At 40.6% G+C, this 19,903-nt stretch overlaps 1 protein-coding gene across 5 annotated transcripts in view; it reads left to right on the forward strand.

The window, feature by feature from the left end:
• LOC111871451 (ATPase family AAA domain-containing protein 2) overlaps positions 1 to 19,903 on the forward strand; it is a 109,380-nt gene that overhangs the window by 28,481 nt on the left and 60,996 nt on the right. For all 5 annotated transcript variants that reach the window (XM_033754261.1, XM_033754262.1, XM_033754263.1 and 2 more), the window contains 5 exons: positions 4,149 to 4,251; positions 5,055 to 5,192; positions 10,231 to 10,393; positions 14,643 to 14,911; positions 15,081 to 15,229. In XM_033754261.1, the coding sequence (XP_033610152.1) occupies positions 4,149 to 4,251; positions 5,055 to 5,192; positions 10,231 to 10,393; positions 14,643 to 14,911; positions 15,081 to 15,229 (822 nt within the window). The remainder of the gene's footprint in view (positions 1 to 4,148; positions 4,252 to 5,054; positions 5,193 to 10,230; positions 10,394 to 14,642; positions 14,912 to 15,080; positions 15,230 to 19,903) is intronic.

Genomic DNA, 19,903 nt, shown 5'->3' on the forward strand with positions numbered 1-19,903 from the left:
GGGGTCGAACCCCTGCCGTTTTATGGGAGATATCTCGACTATAGAAGGCCAAACCACATCACTGGCCGACTTGCTATACTTCGCAATTGAGGTGTCGTGTGTGCTTTTCGCGTGGGACACGAAAGACCGCCCGGACAAAGTGCGTGAATTGCGAAATCGGACTCTGCATTTCCGGATTTTTTGAGAATTCCACACGAAGGCAACATTCCGGCAGATGACGCAGGCGGGAAGACAGACACTCCATGCAGATGGTGGCCAAAAATTATGTAAGTAGGACATAATTTTCTACTTTAAAATTTAATTTTATATAATGTTGCCACGCGCGGACTCTGCGACACCATATAGCGTCATTCGTACCGGGGACTTTCTTTTAACGACGACATACGTTGTCTTTAGTCGTTTAAAGGTTAATCTTGAACCGTCATATACACAGTGGTGCATGAAGGTGTCCAGTCTTTTGTCTTCTTTTAATCAAAACTGGAATGTGTGAACAGATTATATACTGGATCATAACCAAGAGTGGCTGTACATAGGCGAGTCAAATGAAAACTGTAAAACTGAGATAAAAAATTGAAATATCTCGCCATTGTCCTATAAGTTGGCAGACACGTTACCAGTGCTATAAAGAGTATCCTATAGGTGGCACTATAATGCAGACAAACAGAACGCCATCACAGTGTCAGTTTGAAGATGGCTGCTCCACTATGTACATGCGTGAAAGAAGAGCAACGTTCTGTAATTCGTTTTTTGATCAGTGAAGTTGTAAAAACCGATTGAAGTTCATTGACAGATGAAGGTTCAGTATGGTGATGCATGCTTGTCACAGCAGCAAGTGTACGAGTGTAGTAGGAAATTCAGAAATGGTGTGAAGTCTGTGGCAGACGCTCCTCACCTGGTCAGATGCACAGAGTTGTGACCACTAAGTCTGTTGCAGCAGTTGAAGCCCTAGTGATGGAGAATCGCCGAGTGTTGGTGGATGAAATAGTCAAAATTCTTAGCATGAGTCATGGATCAGCACACCATGTCATTCATGATGTGCTCCAGTTTCACAAAGTGTCTGTAAGGTGGGTGCCATGGCAGCTGAGTCCAGAATTGAAACGACAACGTGTTGACGCCTATAAAGAACTTCTGCAGTGCCTTAAAGTAGAAGGTGATGGCTTCCTTTCAAGAATCGTTATTGGTGTTGAAACTTGGGTGCACTATGACCAACGGGAAACAAAGGGAACGAGCAAAGAATGGCGTCATTCCTTATCACCCAAGAAGTTCCGGACGCAGCCATATGCAGGGAAGATTATGCTGACTCTCTTTTAGGTTGAACGAGGCATACTCTTGGAGCACCACACGCCTCGGGGGAACACTATCACCAGTGCCTCGTATTCAGATCTCTTGAAGAATCATCTTCGACCTGCAGTCAGATCAAAGCGACGTGGACTTTTGACTAGAGGTGTCCTTTTGCAACGTGACAATGCTTGGCCCCATACTGCCCATGCAACAATTGCAACAATCCACGACTTGCACTCTGAGTGTCTTCCACATCTGCCATACTCACCAGACCTAGTCCCAAGTGATTACCACAGGTTTGGGCCACTCAAAGAGGCGATGGGAGGAAAGAAGTTCCGTTCTGATGAAGAGGTACGCCACGCAGTGCATGAGTGGTTGCGCAGACAACCACAAGAATTTTTTCCTAGAGGAATCCATACACTTTGTAAATGTTGGAGGGCCTGTATTGAACGAAATGGAGACTGTAGAAAAATAGTATAGTTGTGTACCGCTTTCATTCAATAAATTAAATTTAAAAATTTTTTTACGGTTTTCATTTGACTCACCCTTGTATAATCATTATTGATGAGATGAAAAGTAATATAGTAACATTTGAAACCTGTTTTTTGTAAACACCCTGTAAGACCATATGGCTGTATAATCTGTTGTGCTGTTGTATACCTCAGTGATTTCTAAGTCACATGTTCTGATTGCATATAATGTATGCTCATATTTTTGCATCAAGAGATAAATGATTACTGGAAGGGAACTTTTATATATTCCTTGGCTGATAAGTGCAGAAAAATAATGTTAAAATACAGGTTATAGATGGTATGGGGGAAGAATTTGTGAGTGGAGTATGATCTAATCCATGGATTTCCATCTAACTATATTGTGATAAAGGAGGATTATCTTGTTTGTCAGGGGTCAATCAGGGTCCATTTTTAATAATTTCCTGTGCAATCTTCTGTCAGTATTGTGATCTTCTGGGTCATATTCTGAATTGGTATTACAGGGTGGTGCATGAAATGATCCAGCATTTGATCTGTTAATAAAATATTCATTTCAGTTACAATACTAGAAATTAACGTGCAAAAAGAAAGACCATTTCATGGAGATTTATTCTCTGTGAATCAAGTGTTCAGTATGACCACCATTATGTCTGGCAACTTCAACCAGAATTATGATGTTAATTACTCGATGGCACATATCCTCAGTTATCTTATTTGTAGGTCCGAATAATTAGTGTTCTCAATTCCATTATTGTTTTTGGCCTTTTCAAAAAAATCTTTTGCGTAAGGAATCCCGAAAGAAAGTAGTGACATGCGTTTAAATCGGGAGTCTTGGGGGGCCAGTTCTGCCCACGTGTGAAAGAATCAGGAAGTCAATTTGAGATGACATGTGAGTTGAAAATTTCATGCAGAAAGTCCAAAACAACATTCGCTTCCTGCAGCCTGACTCCTTTTTGCATGAACCACTGAGTCTAACAGCAAACCTATAGCAAGAAGGTGAGGCACAAAAATATTGTGCAACTTGCTTAAATAGCACTCACTGGTTACTGTCTCTTCAAAGAAAGTTGGCCATAGCAGTCCAAGACTTGAGATGGTGACCCACACTGTAATTCTTGGATCACACATGGATTCTCTGACTCCCAAAATCACACATTTTTTTTGTTCACCACACCATCCAAGTGGAGGTGTTTTTCATTAGAAAACAGAATATTGTTGAACAATACCTCATTATTCTTAACCCATTCAGCAAATGCCATTCTTTGAAGTTTGTTTTGAACTGTAGTTTAGGCAATGCTCTTATTTTATATGGATACAAACTCAAAGCACTTTTCAGTATTTGTTACACTGGTCATCTGGATATCCCTAGTTGTGCTGCAGCCTTCCTTGTTGATTTACTGGGGCTTCTTTGCAGCGCCACTCTGACAGTGGGAATGCTGTCCGCAGAACACTGAGATACAAGCCAGTGACGTTTCCTCTCCAACACTGAACCATCATTATTGAACTGGTTATAAAGTGTATGAATTGTTTTGAATGAAGGCATCCATTGTGTTTGAAAATGGGCATGAAACCACCTCTGCGACCACAACATTTCTTGTATCAGTAAAGAACAACACTGTTTTATGTGTTCTTCTACAGACTGTATTCCTTCATCATTCATCTTGTGTAAACTGGTGCACAAGCAGGAACAGTGCGATACTAGCTCTCTCACAAAGAGTCAGATCTAATCTCTGTGGTCTGCTGTAAATGTTATCATGTTACAAAACATTGCTTCTTGTATGGTTGAATAATTAATACTAAATCAAATATTGGATCATTTTTGTGCCATCCTGTACTTGTGCAGTGTGTCTGTGCTTGGTGATTGAATTTCTGCCATTTCCTTGACCAATGTGTTGATACGGACTTTATATTGGGAATAATACTTGATTCATTGTTTGAACTAGAAATTTTCTACTGAATTTTATATAACAGTAAATTGTTATACCAAAATAGTGTCATTGTTTCGTTGTCATGTGTACTGGCTTACTAGTTTTGGTCAGTGCTGCCACTTAAAGGACACAAGTAAAAGAAAGTAATATTTTGCTCACATGACCTTCAAATAACAACAGATATTTCCTGTGGAAGCTTATTTTTTCATTAAACATTGGTATGTCACTTTTCTTGCCCATCTATTGACAGAAATTGTATACTAATTAGCAACAAACCAGTCTCTTCAGCTGTGGTGGTTTTAATTCAAGTAGCCTATGTCAGCATAGTTTTTACACAGCATGTAAAGGGTTTGCCTTTTTAATCTTGTGTGCAATTGCAGTTCATTTTACATGTGCTGAAATGGTCTGAGGTACATTTGTTGAAATGTAAGATGTCATATTATAACTGCAGGGATATGAAGATATGTACTCAAGAGTGAAACGACCCCGTCGTCCAGTTCAGGGAATGATATATTCTCCTCAAAAGAATAAACCCCATCAAACAAAGCTTACAGGTAAAGTCAAATTTTAAAGACTTTTTGGAAATGTATAGTGTGAGGTTGCGAGTGGAGCTGAAATGGTACATTATGGGATCTGATAATTTGGGGGGGGCATGGTAAAGAATATTTGGTTTCCATGAAAAGTGGGGAACAGAAATTCACTGTAAATGGATTATGCATCTGAAGGATGCACAGTTTGTGGACCATATAAGTAAATGAAACTGTTTTGAATGTGATAGTGATTTTTTGACGAAGCACAGTCTTTATTTCAAACATTCTGAGTTCATTCCAGAGCCAGATCTGTTATTCTGTGTCCCAATCAAAGACTTCACCTCTGCCAAACCTCGGACTGGGTTGAATATCAGCCCCTACTGCAGTTTAGATGATGAATTCTCATGGGGTGAGACAGTCCACTTGGATTTTCAGCCACTGTTTGGCCTATTGTACTACCCCAGATGATTGATGATGATGATGATGATGGTGATTCTTGTGGAGCAGTTGGTGGTGTGTAACGTGGCAGGGGAAACCCAAGAACTTGGAGAAAACCTGCCTCAATGCCAATTTGTTTACCACAAATTCCACATGACCTAACTCAGGCAACTGAGGTAGGAAACTGGCAATTAACGGCCTGAGATGTGGAACGACCCTAAACAAGGGTTTAGTGGAATGTGGCACATGTGTGCTTTGACAACAAATGAATTTTTTGTCTTACCATGCCAGTAATGTTGATGAGACCTTGCCGCCACAAGAAAAGCAGTAGCCTGTGCCTGCCATTGACCAGAGCAGTCTGTTTAATTTTCTGTCTTTGAAATACACAGATGGCAGTGAAGAAGAGCCCACTGAGACACAGAGTAGCCGCAGCTCAACAGATGATGAAAGCGGGGCTGACGGTCCCACAGGAAAGTACCATCTACGAAAGACAAAACCAACAGTTGATAGGTTCCAGGCTAATGTTGGTAAGTTTTCCATATTCTTGTATAATAATGTGGGGTAATGCAGCTGATGTGATTTTTGGAAACCTGAGAATGAAAATAATATACTAAAAATTTGAATTACGAGGGTTGGAACTTTAATAGTGGCAACACTGCTGTAGAGACGCCATGCAACAGAACCAAATAATGTCGCTTATACCACACGTTAGTTACATACCTACCTTACCTCAGAGCAAATGGACTCTCCCTTCCCACATCACGCGCATGCACAGTGACGAGGAGAACAGAACCTCATGTTAGCTGGCGGTCTAATGTAGTGTTGTCACGATGTTTTCGATACAGGAACAATGGAGTTGGATAAAGAATGGATGTGCCAGAGGCCATACAGCACGACAGTGTCACCAAGGTCTTCAAGAGGTTTGCGAGGAATCTGCATTGCCTTACCGAACAGTGGCAAGGTGGGTAAAAGCCTTCAACGAGGGATGCCAAAATGTGGCAGACATGTGTCGGCCAGGTCGTCCTAGTGTCAGTGAAGAAGAAGTGTATGAGTATGCTCTTTCCACATTACTGGAGAGTGATCGACGCCATATGATTCGTGATCTGGCCCGAGGGACAGGATTAGCACATATGACTGGGCTTCACATTCTGAAGGAACCCCTGAGCATGAAAAAAATTGCATCACGATGGGTTCCGCATAATTTGACAGAAATGGCTACGATACAACGCTGCTTGTAATCACTTAGAGCACTATGAGCGCGAAGGAGAGGCTTTCCTACGCCGTATCATTACGCTGGATGAGACATGGGCCAAAACGTATGAGCCACAAATGAAACACCAATCAAATGAATGGCGTCATTACGGGTCACCACGAAAATCAGAAGTCCATCAGAACCCCAGCAGTGTGAAAGTTATGGTGATTCTCGTGTACAACTATGATGTTATCCTAATGCATACCATTCCCCGACAGCAGACCGTCAATGCGCAGTATTGCTGTTCATTTTTGGAACAAAACCTGCGACCAGCTTTGAGAAAGAAGTGGCGACACTTTCTGCAGAACCCACCCATCATTTTGCAGGACAGCGCTCGGTCGCATGCAGCCCGAGCTGTGGCTGATTTGTTCAATTGATGGGGCTGGAAAGTGCTGTACCATCCACCATACTCCCCGGACTTAAGCCCTTGTGACTTCGACTTGATTCCTAAGATGAAGGAACCACTTCGTGGCATTCGCTTCAGAATTGTTGCAGAGATTCTTGAGGCAGTAGACTGCTCCATTCGAACTATCAACACAACAGGCACTACTAAATGTATCCTATGACTTCCACATCGCTGGCAACGGGTTGTACACAATGCTGGTGACTACGCTGAAGGACAGTAAAACTTTGAAACATGCATCTATTTTGTATCAGTTGTAAATAAATAGTTGCCACTATTAAAGTTCCAACCCTTGTATGTTGGGGCATTGTGAGCAAAGTATAAAACAAATTCAGTAACTCGGGAAGAGGATCTGGATTTTATTTTATTATGTTATATGGTGAATTATAGCTGTTGTAATTCATACATTACCTCTGTGTTTCATCTTTGATTTGCTGAACTTGTTTTGTTAGATCTTGATGAAATGTTGCACAGAAGACATATCCTAAAGTGATGTGACAGTATGAACATCACCATTATCCATAGCAAATTAAGATTAACATTTATACCTAAATAATTTTATGTTTATGTTACATATACTCCGAATTCAGATTCTAGTCTTCTGGGTTGTGATACCATACATTCTAGTAAGTAGATGTAAAAATTTTGGAGGAATATGCTGCCTCCATCTTCAGGGTTGAAGTGTGTAGGGTCACGAAATCGTTGGGATAAGGGAGGTTGCATTGAAGATGGTTAGCGAGACCCACAAGAGGAAGTGAGAAAGCAGAACCTTATCATGGCCAATAACAATAGTTGGCAGGAAAATGGTCCTTTTCAGGGTCAAAATATTTTTAATCACAAAGGAATTGAAATTGTGGCCTGATAAGGGCCATTTTTCTTCATAATATTCCTGTTGGCCTAGTTCTGGCCATTACCTCTCCCCCTCCCATGTTTCTAAGTGACCATCTTACTTGAAATCTGACCACATAATTTATTCCTTACACTACACCTTGAACCCTGAAGCTGGAGGGAGCATGTGCCTGTGAAACATCAGTATTTGCCAGCAAGACTGTGATGTCATCGCCCATAAGACTGTGGTCTAAATAATCACTGCTACTAAAACCTCAAAATGTATACACCAAATATTGAAATTTTCAAATGTTACAAATGTGTTCAGATGATACTGTTGTCACATAGGAATTTTTCATATCGTTATACGCTTTTGAGAAATATAACTGGGCTTTAAGTGAGTCTTACATTTATTTATTTATTAAATGCTAATAAAATCAACGCAAGTTCTACACAAAGTTACAGTTTGGGGGGNGGGGGGGGGGGAGTGTGGGACTTGAGTCCACTTTGTGCACTGGCCACCAGTGGGCCTATTGTACCAGTCATACGTGATGATTTTGAGTATGGAGCAGTTGGTGGAATGAAGATTGGCAGGGTAAACCAAAGCAGTCATAGGAAGCCTGTTCCAGTGCCATTTTGTCCACCTCAAATTCTATTTGACTTTACCTAGAATTGAACCCAGGCTGCCATGGTGGGAACGTAGTGACTAACCACCAGAGTTATGGCACAGTCTTAGTTACAAATGTTAGTAGGAAAAGTATGGTAAAACCCCAATTTGTGTTTTCTTCAGGGTACAGTGGAATTGAACACTAAAATGAAGAAAATCTTAAATGGAGGATATTTGGTATTCAGATTATTGACTAGATAACTGAAACCAAAGATGAAATGAGGGAAAACTTTAAACTGAGTAAGATTACTTATAAAGGGGAGTTCCATTATATTTGCATCATGTATAGTTAAGTGCCTCGTAACTTTAGTTGTGCAGAAAGGTAAATGTCGTTGTGGAGCACGCGAAGCTGTACGCTTGCTGTGGCGATGTTTAGAACTACTCCCCAAGCAGAAAACATTGCCTATGGAGACCAGGCGTTAGCTGTTACTTCCCTGGCCTCACTATGAATTGTTAAATGCCATTGTCGGTGTGCCATGATAGTGACACGAACACCACATAATACAATTGCTATGACTGATACCAACTAACAAGCAACACAACATACTATACACCTGACCACACTCCAAGACACTACATTCCAAACTGGTAGTACCCACGCTGATGTAAGCTGATAAGACTGCTCCCCCAGCTCCACGAGAGATGGTATGACCCCTCTACCATGGCTAGAGTTCTGAGGAACTAACAGTATGTGCCACTTGTGCAGTGAAGGTGGAGGATATCCACTTTCTTTAGTTTACAATCAGTGGTACCTAGTACTGCAAGGTGGTGCCATCTTCCATTTAAAAATAAACATGTGTATTACCACCTATAGACCTCTGCCTCATTACCTGATGATGATGAAATATTTTCACGAGGCTCAGTGAACTCATTGATTTCTTCTAACTCTTCATCAGATTCCTCTTCCATCAGTATTTCCTCCAGTCCTTCTGCATCGAGAAGTTTTGAATTTTGGGCACTTTTTTGAGGTTCCATCTTGGGGGAGGAGGGGGGTATCCAGCTAAATCGAATAAATTATGTTGATTGACCAAGTGACACTTTCACCTGTTAGCAGTATTTGCAAAGTAGTGATGCAAAGTAATTATAATACTAGTCAAAAAGGATGCCAGTCCGACACTGATATTGAAAGTCGCAGTGACGAAGGTGCTTTTTACTCACAAAGTAATACTGTCTCAGAAGGTTTATAAACCCTTCAGAGACACAAAATAAAGATGATATATAAAGAAATATATGACAGTCTATCACTGACTTTCTAACTGATAATTCGCTACTGAAACAAAATCCTTAAATACGTCACACTTCCTTGAAAGCTCTTGAAGCACTAATCTGCCAGCACAGATGAACATTTACTCCTCAGTTCTCAAAACAAAGCTGGGTTCTATTTGGCTGACCAGTTCATATGTGTCTGGTATGTAGATTATATTGCACACATATATATCAACGAGGTAGATGTTGATAATACGAAGAAAGTGACATTGTGTTTTTAAATGTTAAATTTTAGACTGGGTTCAGTGTGGCAGCAACGTTAAGCGTATACACCTGATGATGGCCGATAGAGGCCGAAACATGTAGTGTAGAAAGAACAAGATCAAAGACATATAATATATATTGTTTGCACTTGGGACGGAGTTTGTATATGCTTAAATATAATATAGTATGGAGTATAATGATCAAGATCTAGTACAGTGTCCAATCCACTATTAATGCCAGATTGTCACGTTTTTTAGTGTTGTGTGTCTTATAGATTGGGTGTGGATTTGATAATGGATTTATTGACCACTTATACACACGCCTCGGAAGTACAAGTAATTACAGCACCATCGCTAATCTCAACAATTCACATATCACCACAGCATCCACAAATCCTTTTTCCAGCCTCTTGTGTCTTCACCATCCATTCCCTGGCAACAGCTTATAACAGTGAAGATTCTTTAGCTTCACACACTCATGTCCTCCCTTCACACCCTTTCATACAGAATTCAACTAGAACTGACCTAGTCCCTTGCTTATAACATTTCAGCACAGACCACATAGAAAACACAGCTGTTCTATTGTTGTGTCCAACTGTTGCATTATAAGAATCTATTGCCTAGCAACGGGAATGTGTTCACTGAGCTGTTGCTCAAAGACGGTTGCTTAGCAACAGGTCTATATGACACAGTATTTCACATCTCACCCTTTCTCCTGCTATCAAACCAGCACTTACTTTTTCTGGATGGTTCTTTAAGATGGTGACAGCGATGCACACTGGATCATTGGAACTGCTTCAGCAGTGAGGCAGTTAAAGCACAGGCTGCAGAATCTAAGGACAAGAACATTTCAAAGAAAACTTCATCCTGAACTGTGTGTAGTGTTTGTCTGCATGTTCACAGGTTAGAATTTACATAGTGCACCAATTGAATATGTGGGTTACAGATCCTCCACGCCGTTCATCACGAATTCTACGTTCAGTATTGTACAGTTCTGTCAGGCGTCATCGCCACCGTGGTCCAGCACGGGATGCCAGCTCTTCAAGTAGCAGTGATGATGAAAGGTTTGACAGGAAAAAGAATAAAGGACATACAAAGACTCGGAACAGGTTTGTCCTCTGCATGATATTGGAGGTTTTTTAGTTCTATTGTCACACATCAAGGGTTTTCATGAGAAATAAGATGGGTTTTGGATTTAATGGTTGAATTTATTTGACCTTTATACAACTGGTTACAGCAGTTCACAGATCACTGACACACTCTCATCTTCTTTTGACTGGACCTGACTTCCAAATGAATTGTCAGTTATTTTTGGTCTCTCATTAAATTGCCTCAGGTTGGACCACAGCATAGAAAACACATCCATTGTCTAGCAATGGATATATGCAAACCAACATAGAAACATTGGTTCTATTTTTCTTGTGTGTATTGCGGACATTGCCTAGAGATGGGTGTACTGTGTTGTTGATTGCGTATTTGTGGTAGGCTTGTTTACCATTTTGTTCCCCAGCAATGTGTCTGCATGTCACATTTTACCTTCCTTAAGGCTGTTATTCCTGAATCGCCTACAGGCGTACCGCCGTTCTTCCTTCTACGAGGGTTGTGCTTTCAACGTCTGTACTTGGTCTCACCAACCTTCTCATGGCTCAGCTTGTCTGCTGTGTTTCAACTGTACCTCTCCCACTGCTACCTTCTTAAGGTGTCAGCCCATCCAGGAGTATAACCATCATCCAAAGTTTCTCTTGTTTTTGCAACTGGTGGGGTCGAAATTACCTAGAGTGGCCAGTGCTCCCACATTTCTGGATATTTTTGTGCTAAAGGTGTGATTTCACTGTGGCCTCTTAGGAACCTTTTCATGCTTCACTCCAGACATTATTTCTTCAGGATTATCCACCATCTTCTCTGGATAGGCCCTTGTCTCTCCTCAGTGAGCTCCGAATATGGCCATCATCTCCTCATGATGGACTTTCATAATGGCCCTCATTTCTTCCTGGGTAGTGTCCTCCTTGGTGGCTAGTGTAACCGTACGCATCCTTCACGGAGGTGTCTTATTTGTTTGTAAGTAATGATTAAGTTTAGCTGTGGAAATGAGATGCTCCGGAGGGATCAAGGTCCTCTGAACTGGCCTTTTGTTGCGAGGGACAGAAGGGAGGTTGGTGAGTCCATTGCATTCAGGGGGGGAGTAGGTATACCTTCTTTCGTCCGTGCCTGTGGGGGGTGAAGGACCTGTGGATAGAAGCTTCGAGAAGGTGGGTAGACCGGAAGGGGTCCGTGCATTTGGTCATGTAGTCATCCCAGTGGAAGGTTCGAGATGGGGGTAAGAAGGTGGTTTCGAAAAGCAGCGGCAGGGGTAATTGTGTAGTGGGTGAGTAGAAGCCAGGGAGTGAGGGTGTTCATGTTGAACCTGTGCTGAGGGATTAACCGATCGAGCCCACATACAAAATGGCGTAAGCGTAGCCAACACCCGTGTACCCCTGGGATACAAGACTCATACCACTGAATTTAGTCGAGGCACTACCCTGTGAGGAAGTAAAGCTTGTGGGGGCGGGTGTACCAGAGAATGTATCTCTGGCTTTCAGAGATTCTGTCATTTGTTCCATGGTTGTAGTCTGGTGCTGTAAAAGAAGTCTTCAATCCAGTAATTGATCAGTCCAATCCAACCCACTTTTGACACCAAAATGTAATGTATCCAGGGTTCGCGTAACTAATAAAATTGGTTTTAGATTTGATGATTGAATTTACTGGACCCTTATATATCTGGTTACAGTAGTTCACAAATCACTCTCTGATACACTGTCACCATCTTATGACAGGACACCCCCATGGGAACTATTCTGACTTCCAGCTGAACTGTCAGTTATTGTTGGCCTCTCATTATATAGCCTTGGGTTGGACCACAGCACAGGAAACACATTTGTTTTCTAGCAATGGATATAAGCAGTCCCACATAGAAACACTGGTTCTGTTGTGTGTGTGTGTGTGTGTTATGGGCTTTGCCTAGAAATAGGTCTGCCCTATTGTTGGTTGTGTTTTCATTGTGGGCTTGTTTACTGAGTCATTCCCTAGCAGTGGGTCTCCATGTCACATTGTGTTTGTTAGTGTTTCGGATACTGCATTTACGTGCATAGCTTTTGCCCTTGTATAATTCAAGAGATGATGTTTAATTTATTGAAAGAGTGCACTTCAAATGTAGTAGAACATATATATATATAAGGGTAAAGCTATCCCTGTAGCAGCCCATGGGGACCCATGGGGTTGTGAGATGTTGAGGGTCTCACATTATCTAGACAGTAGGCTTACAGATGTCAGTAAGGGTGTCAGCCTTACGTGCCGGCTGCCCTTGACCCCCCTCCCCCCCGTACTCATTTCTGTTAGAGGCTGAGTCGACCCCAGGGCCATAGTATGGCTGGAAGGATTAGGTAACTTGAGAAAAAAATCCACCTCATTGGGACTAACCCGCGACTTTCTGGCTTGTAGCATAGTGCCTCAACCAACTACACTACTGTGTGCCCTCACATATATTGATTTTCTACTGCATAATTGATAAGCTTATACATAGGTTGGATAAAAAGTAGTGACAACAGTTCTATAGTTCTGAAATGACTTTATTACCTGAGGTAAACACACTTACATTCCTTCAATATAATCGCCGCTCGTGTGTATCACCTTCTGCCAAATTTGTGGAAAGCGTACACCATTAGCACGTCCACTTCTGTTGATGTCCAGCAGTGACCGCCCGACAGCACGAATAATCTCCTCTCTTGTGTTGTAATGTGTCCCTCGTAGTGGTTCTTTCCTTTTGGCAAAGAGATCATAATCGCATGGGTTCATATCGGGTGAGTATGGCGGGTGTTGCAGTATCTCCCATCTCCATCGGCAAAGGAGATCCTTGACAGCATCAGCAGTATGAGCCCTTGCATTGTCATGAAGGATGATGGGGTTCGTTGCCAACAAGTGTCGTCGCTTTCTCCTGAGTGCTGGATGAGGATGATTACTCAGGAAGTTGCAGTAGTAGGCAGCGTTTACTGTCTGTCATTGTGGTACAGTGTGGTGCAGTATCACTCCATCAGTGTCATATGCCACAATGAACATCGCCTTCACATTACTCTGTGTAGGGCGCACTTACTTTGGACTAGGAGAGCCAGGATGCTTCTATTCATTTGATTGTCGCTTCAGGTGTGGTTCATATGAGCGAGCCCAAGTTTTGTCCAGAGTGATGATCCTTCCAAGGAAGTCGTCACCTTCCCTCTGATACCGGTCCAACATGTCCTGTGCAGTTGCATAATGTTGCCATTGTTGCACCTTGGACATTGTATGGGATACTCAATGTGCTGCAGTTTTGCGATATCCAAGAATATCGTGCAGAATGTGGAGCACGGTTTGTGACATATGCCTACCTCAGCAGCTAACTCCCGCGCAGCCCATTGACGATCGACATCCACCAAAAAAGCAAGAAGCTGAATTGTGTGGTTGTCAACATGGGGTCGTCCTGAATGGCATCCCTCCCTTCACGGAACAATTTCACGAATCGTGCCACTGTGTGATATGGCAAAGCAGCATCACCACATGCGTCTCGCAGTCCCTGATAACAGTTTTGTGCACTATGACCTCATGCAACTTCAATTTTTATCCAGGAGCATTGTTCTTGTTTCGTAAACTTGTTATGGTGCTTGAACTGGGCTCCTGCACTTCAAGACGATGCACAATGCAACTCAATGAAACACAACCAGAGCCACTCACTACACTACTTCAACTGAACTTCTGCTATCAGATACAGACAATGCTAGTGCCACCTGACACACATCTTTCATGTTACAGCAGTGTTGCCACTACTTTTTATCCAACCCTTGTATATAAGGTGATCTCAGAAATAGAAGATCTTCCTTCTGTATGTAAAATTTGAAGGAAAAGTAATTCTGTGACTTGGCCAGATAAAATTCATAGGCACAGTTCCACTGCAAAAAAAAAAAAAATACAACTTCTTTTCCTGCTTCTTCATAATGGCCCATTTTATGCCCACAAATATTGGTCAGGCTGCTTTACAGTTAGGCCAGAATACGGTGACCAGTAGGCAGAATTACAATTATCAGGGTGATGATGTGTGTGTAGAATAGAAATTAAAAAACTTGAAACAAATTCAAGTAGAAAATTAACCTATAATGAATATGGAAATTTGATACAATATTGGAAGCTAAATTTTAAGTTCTGAATGTAGAAAAATAATACCATAATTTTGCATTTTAGCTGATTGATCAGTTCTGAAGGATTTAATCATATGGGCCACTTATGTGATAGTTATCATTGCATTAATTCAAATAGTGGGAGAATGTGAGACTGATGAAACTTTCTTATCCTCAGGTGCCTGCCACTGAACTTTGATGCAGCTGCTCTTCCAGGGTCAGGTAACCATGCACGTGGTGCTGGTGACCATAAACAAATTGTATCTGCATTAGCTGATGTGGACCCAATGTCCCTTGACCGCAGTATCAGGTTTTGTCATGTGGGTGGACTTGAAAGCCACATTCGTTGCCTTAAAGAGATGGTTGTGTTTCCAATGCTTTACAGAGAAGTGTTTGAAAAGTTCCATATCCAGCCTCCTAAAGGAGTACTTTTTCATGGACCTCCAGGTGAGATAACTTCATCTAATGATGTGTGTAAGAAAGTAATTAGTTGTGGGTGTCATGCAGTTTAGGTGTTTTGGATATTAGCCTCCTGTTCAGTTAGTCTGTGATCCAGAAGAGGGAGAAGACATTTTTTAAGAAGATAAATTAATTATTGGTTTCATTTTTCACATAGGCACTGGTAAAACCCTAATTGCTCGAGCTCTGGCAAATGAATGTAGTCAAGGAGATTGTAAGGTCTCCTTTTTCATGCGGAAAGGTGCTGACTGCCTGAGTAAATGGGTTGGAGAGTCTGAACGTCAGCTGAGAATATTATTTGAGCAGGTACATGATTATTTTTGTAGTATTTTAATAATTTTAGGTGATTGAAACTTTCGTGGTAAAGATGGATTTCATATCTGATACTTCAGAGCATGTCTCTCTCTCCATCATCAGGTGTTAATATTGTGAGTAATTTGGCTGCATGTTGTATTTATACCCATGGCTTTCCCTGCATCAGCTGCTGTTGGGATTGGGGGTAGAGTGACATTAATCCCTGATGATGGTAACTGAGACTGTTGGATTCTAACTAACTACATCTTAACATGGTTAATTACCTGAAAAGAATTTACCATGTTTCATAATTAATAAGGAAGTTACAGTTGTCAAAGAGTCTATATTGTGTGTACTTGAGTGTATACAACTCAAATATAAGATAATATCATGAAAATTGTAGGCTTAAGGCCTGAATCTCATGGTCCAGTAGTTCTCTTGTCTTGAATTTTTATGTCCCAGGTTCATGTCTTGTGTCAGATATTGGCTGTGCAGCCAGAGTCAGTTTCTCCAGGCAGATGTCAACATTTTACCTTAAATTAAAGCCGTGACTGCTTCCATCCACATCCTTTCCGGTTCATTATTCACAAATCATACCACTTGACACTATATAATCTTACCAATTGAAAGAATCATGTAATAAACCAGAAATAAACAGTTTTCATTGAATGCATCCTGTTGTGTTTATTATACAAAAATCTTTAGTAATCCGTCGCAACACAACAATGACCTCAACCATCTCATTGTGTTGCGATGAATTACAAATAAAAATTTTTGCAGAAATAAAAAAATGTAATGGGTTTTAAGAAGAAAAGGAAAAATTAATACTTTGTTTAGCAGAATGGATTTTCACTTATACTTTACTGTTATTAGTACAGTATGGATCCCATTATCTGGAAAGATTTGGACAAGGGGCTTATGGATTTTGGGTCCCTTGATGGCCAGGGTTTGATTCCCAGCTGGGACAGTTTTCTCTTCTCCGCAGCTTTGAGATCTGGGGCCCACACAGCCTTCTATCCAATGAGTATTGGTGGGGGGGGGTCTTTCCCCGGGAGTAAAGTGGCCAGAGCATGAAGCTGACAACTCACCTTCATTTAGTGCCGAGGTCACAAATGGTGGAGCTGCACCTCCACGCCCCCATATGTTTTCATGGCATAGTGCTTAAGTAAGCACAGGGACAACTTTATCTGTTTACCTTAACCAGAAATATTATTACACATGTAAATTCAATAATTGAAGACATGTATTTATATTTGCTTTACCTTAAAGCTGTTTGAAGTTGAACAATAGGAGCCAGATTTATCACTTATAATACCAGAATCGTCTTTAATCTTTTTAAACACGACTAAACATGACTTGCAAAGATAACTGTTTCATGCATTTGAGTTTTCTTTTTTTTTAAAACCTCCTGTATTTTATATACCCACATAATATTGTCACATGTTAGTGACTTGACATTTGGATTGATAATTGGATTTATTTGGTGGTTATAACACTCTCGCTGATTTACACACACTGTAAATCGCTACAACTACAGCACACAAAGTATTCTGCTTGTTATTTTGTCATCACTAGTCGTTGGTAGATGCTAACATTGGATACTCCTTGTGGCCACCCATGAACTACCACTGCTCACGTGCAAGTCATGACTCTCTTGACTGGCTGCTTTATTGCTGCTGGCCCTCACCTACACAGTCATTCTTGGTTTCAAGTCACGTAAGACTCATGACCATATTTTACCCTCTCATGACACTGGGAGTCATACAGCTCTCTCCTGTTGCTGGTCCTTGTTATAGAGCCTTGGTGCGGACTGCATAGAAAGCAGTGCATCCTCTGTTGTTGCTTCAGTAACTGTTGCTGTGTGGAAACATATTTACCATGCTGCTGCCTGGCAATGACTGCTTCTACTTGTTCCAGTATTCTGGCTTTCGTCCATCTTGTCACATAAGTTGCTCCTGGATTTTGGGTACTGTACCATCAGTATGCATATGTAACTTGCTCTGCTTTTTTGTAGAAGACAGTTGGGTCCCTTCAATTTTCCTTAAAACTTTTACCATGTTTGAAATTGCCATTTAGCTTCAGATTGCGGTCATTTTTATATCCATGGAGTTATTGATTCAGATGCTTCACACTTGATGTCAGCTTCAGTTGGAGTCACATGTTTATCACTTGTACTATTAATGCAAACAAATATATGTCATAAGTATAGAATCATTTCACATCTTGAAGTTAAAGGCAGATGAATGTGCAAAAGAAAGATGGAACAGAACAGCAGAAAGGACATTCAATATCAACAACATTGGGTGGCCTATGTACAGTGGGTTGTTGCAAGTAAATCTGCTGTGGTTAATGCAGCATAACTTTTGAAGGCTTTTGGAGATTGTGATGTGCTGTGCTGCAATACCTTCACGGTTTGAAATACAAAATTTTGTATTATGGGTTTACTAAAGGACATGAAACCTGGAGCACCCTGTACTGCAAGAACATCTGAAAACAGAATGATTTTGCATGTCTGTTACTCAGGTCAGTCTGGTAGCAGTCTGCTTCACTCAGTCTGTTGGAGTCAACTATGTGGCAGGCTCTCCATTGAATTAATATGCTAGGATGGCTACTTCAGTTCAAGGTGATATTGAGATAAGAATTCAGAAAAATTTCAATAAATAGCATGAGAATTGGAATTTTTTCTAGACCAAATTTTTCTCAGTAAGAACATATATAATGTGAACTATTTCTCCACAGTGCATCAAAATGTACTACTGTATTTTCTTGAAAGGAAGGTGTTCCTGAAAGTAAGCTGACTTTATACTAAGAGACATGTCTTCAGAGAGAGAAGCAATTTTATTAATTAATTTCATAACCTTACTACAGACATGTGAAAGGAAATCGGTACTTGAGAACATGTTATATATGACATTTATTGAGTAGTTTTCTTGAAGTTACTAGCCTGTATTCGGCTTTACCAGTCTTACATTTTTCACCATTCTTATCGCCTGTTTCACGTTTCATCAGGTATGCAATTTCCATCTCCTGTCTTGAATACATTGCTCATGATCTCATCTTTACCATGAACATTCTAAACTTCTTCCATAGTCTCCCACAGATTCATCAGATAAACACAATTTTTAGAGCCTCAACTGTCACTTCTAGAAAGATCCATTGCTGTGGTGTCCTTATCCATTGACACAGTAGTTCTACACTGGGTTTTTTTATTGTCCCTGTTGATGTCAGTATATGGTTCCCTGCCAAGAGTCATTTAGAATACAGTAGTTTTAAATGATTCTTAAAAGGCTTAAATATGTCGTTGTGAGGTTATGATGCCAGAATTCATTGCATGAATCTCATATGTGGTATCCAGCATTAAGTGACCTTTAAATGCAGTTCTTGTGTCCCCAGCAAAACTCTTGGTCTCCTCATCCAGGTATTTTGTGAATAGTACCCAATCAGTTCATTAGTTATCCATCCCTTTGTTTCAGACCTCTTACCTGACCCATAGGCTGCTGTGCCTTGGCCATAGTTGTTTGATTTAATATCACATGGTAGTATCGTGCTGTCTGCCACACCTGCACATTACAGTCACTTGCATTCAGTGCATTTTCAGCGCTCGATGTTTCTATAACGAAGTAGTTTTCTTGTACATCATCAGTATTATAATTTGATGGGATATTGAAATGCCTTGGTGATTCATTGGCATTGCCCTAAAGTGTGGTTGTAACTTTTTGCAAAGTGAAATTATTCACTGTAAAGGATACTTATTTTTCCAGATCATTTATACATACAACCATGCACTGGAGTTAAATTTCTGCTGCTTTTTTAGTTTAATGATGTTTCATGAAGCTGGCATTGCATTTTGCCCTTGAATCTGTAAAAATTATGATATTCTCATAGAATTTGACTGAGTTCTGTTTCTGTTGTTTCCAGTTTTGGACAATTTAGAGGACATTATTTTCTTATTGCTTCACATTAAATGTCTTGTAAACTTAATCATTATAATGGCTGGTGCCTGATACTTTTTGATACATAATTGCTTTGCACTGGTCTCTCTTTTCATCCAGGAATCTGACATTTTTGTAGCGAGAGAAACTTGCATTAGCACAAATATTTTGTGATATAATAAACTGATAAATTGCTACTTTTCATTCAAAATCTGATGGTACTTCAGATCCTCTCATGGTTTCTGACAATTAAACCTGTCACTTTCTCTCTTGCTACTATCACAGTATGATACAAAGTGAATTTTGGGTTAAAGACACTGAAAGCTTAAAACTGATTAAAAGCGTTTAAACATGTATATGTTAGCACTGAAATTCATGATGGGGAATAGTGTTGTAATGCTTAAAAGTGGAGAAAAGATCTAACCTTCCATCTGGAGAAATATGGTAACTGATCTGTTTGACAGCAGATCCTGAAGCAGAAAGCGAAGACAGTTATCAGAAAGCTCTTGATGTTCAAGACTGAAAGATGAATGCTGGATTTGCGATCACGGTTTCTTTCTTCTTTATTCATTTTCAAAAGTATGAGACTGGCACATGTCTGAGTAATTTTCAGTCTTATAATATTGTAACGTGTTTCGTTACTGAATACGCCGTAGAGATCGTTAACTGGTTTATTGAACAATCTACAACTATCGGCTACACTTAATTATCACAACGTTACGGGTTTCCACAGTTTACAAACCCTACAACAGAT

The sequence above is a fragment of the Cryptotermes secundus genome, unplaced genomic scaffold (assembly GCF_002891405.2).
Source record: "Cryptotermes secundus unplaced genomic scaffold, Csec_1.0 scaffold434, whole genome shotgun sequence".
Lineage (NCBI taxonomy): Eukaryota > Metazoa > Arthropoda > Insecta > Blattodea > Kalotermitidae > Cryptotermes > Cryptotermes secundus.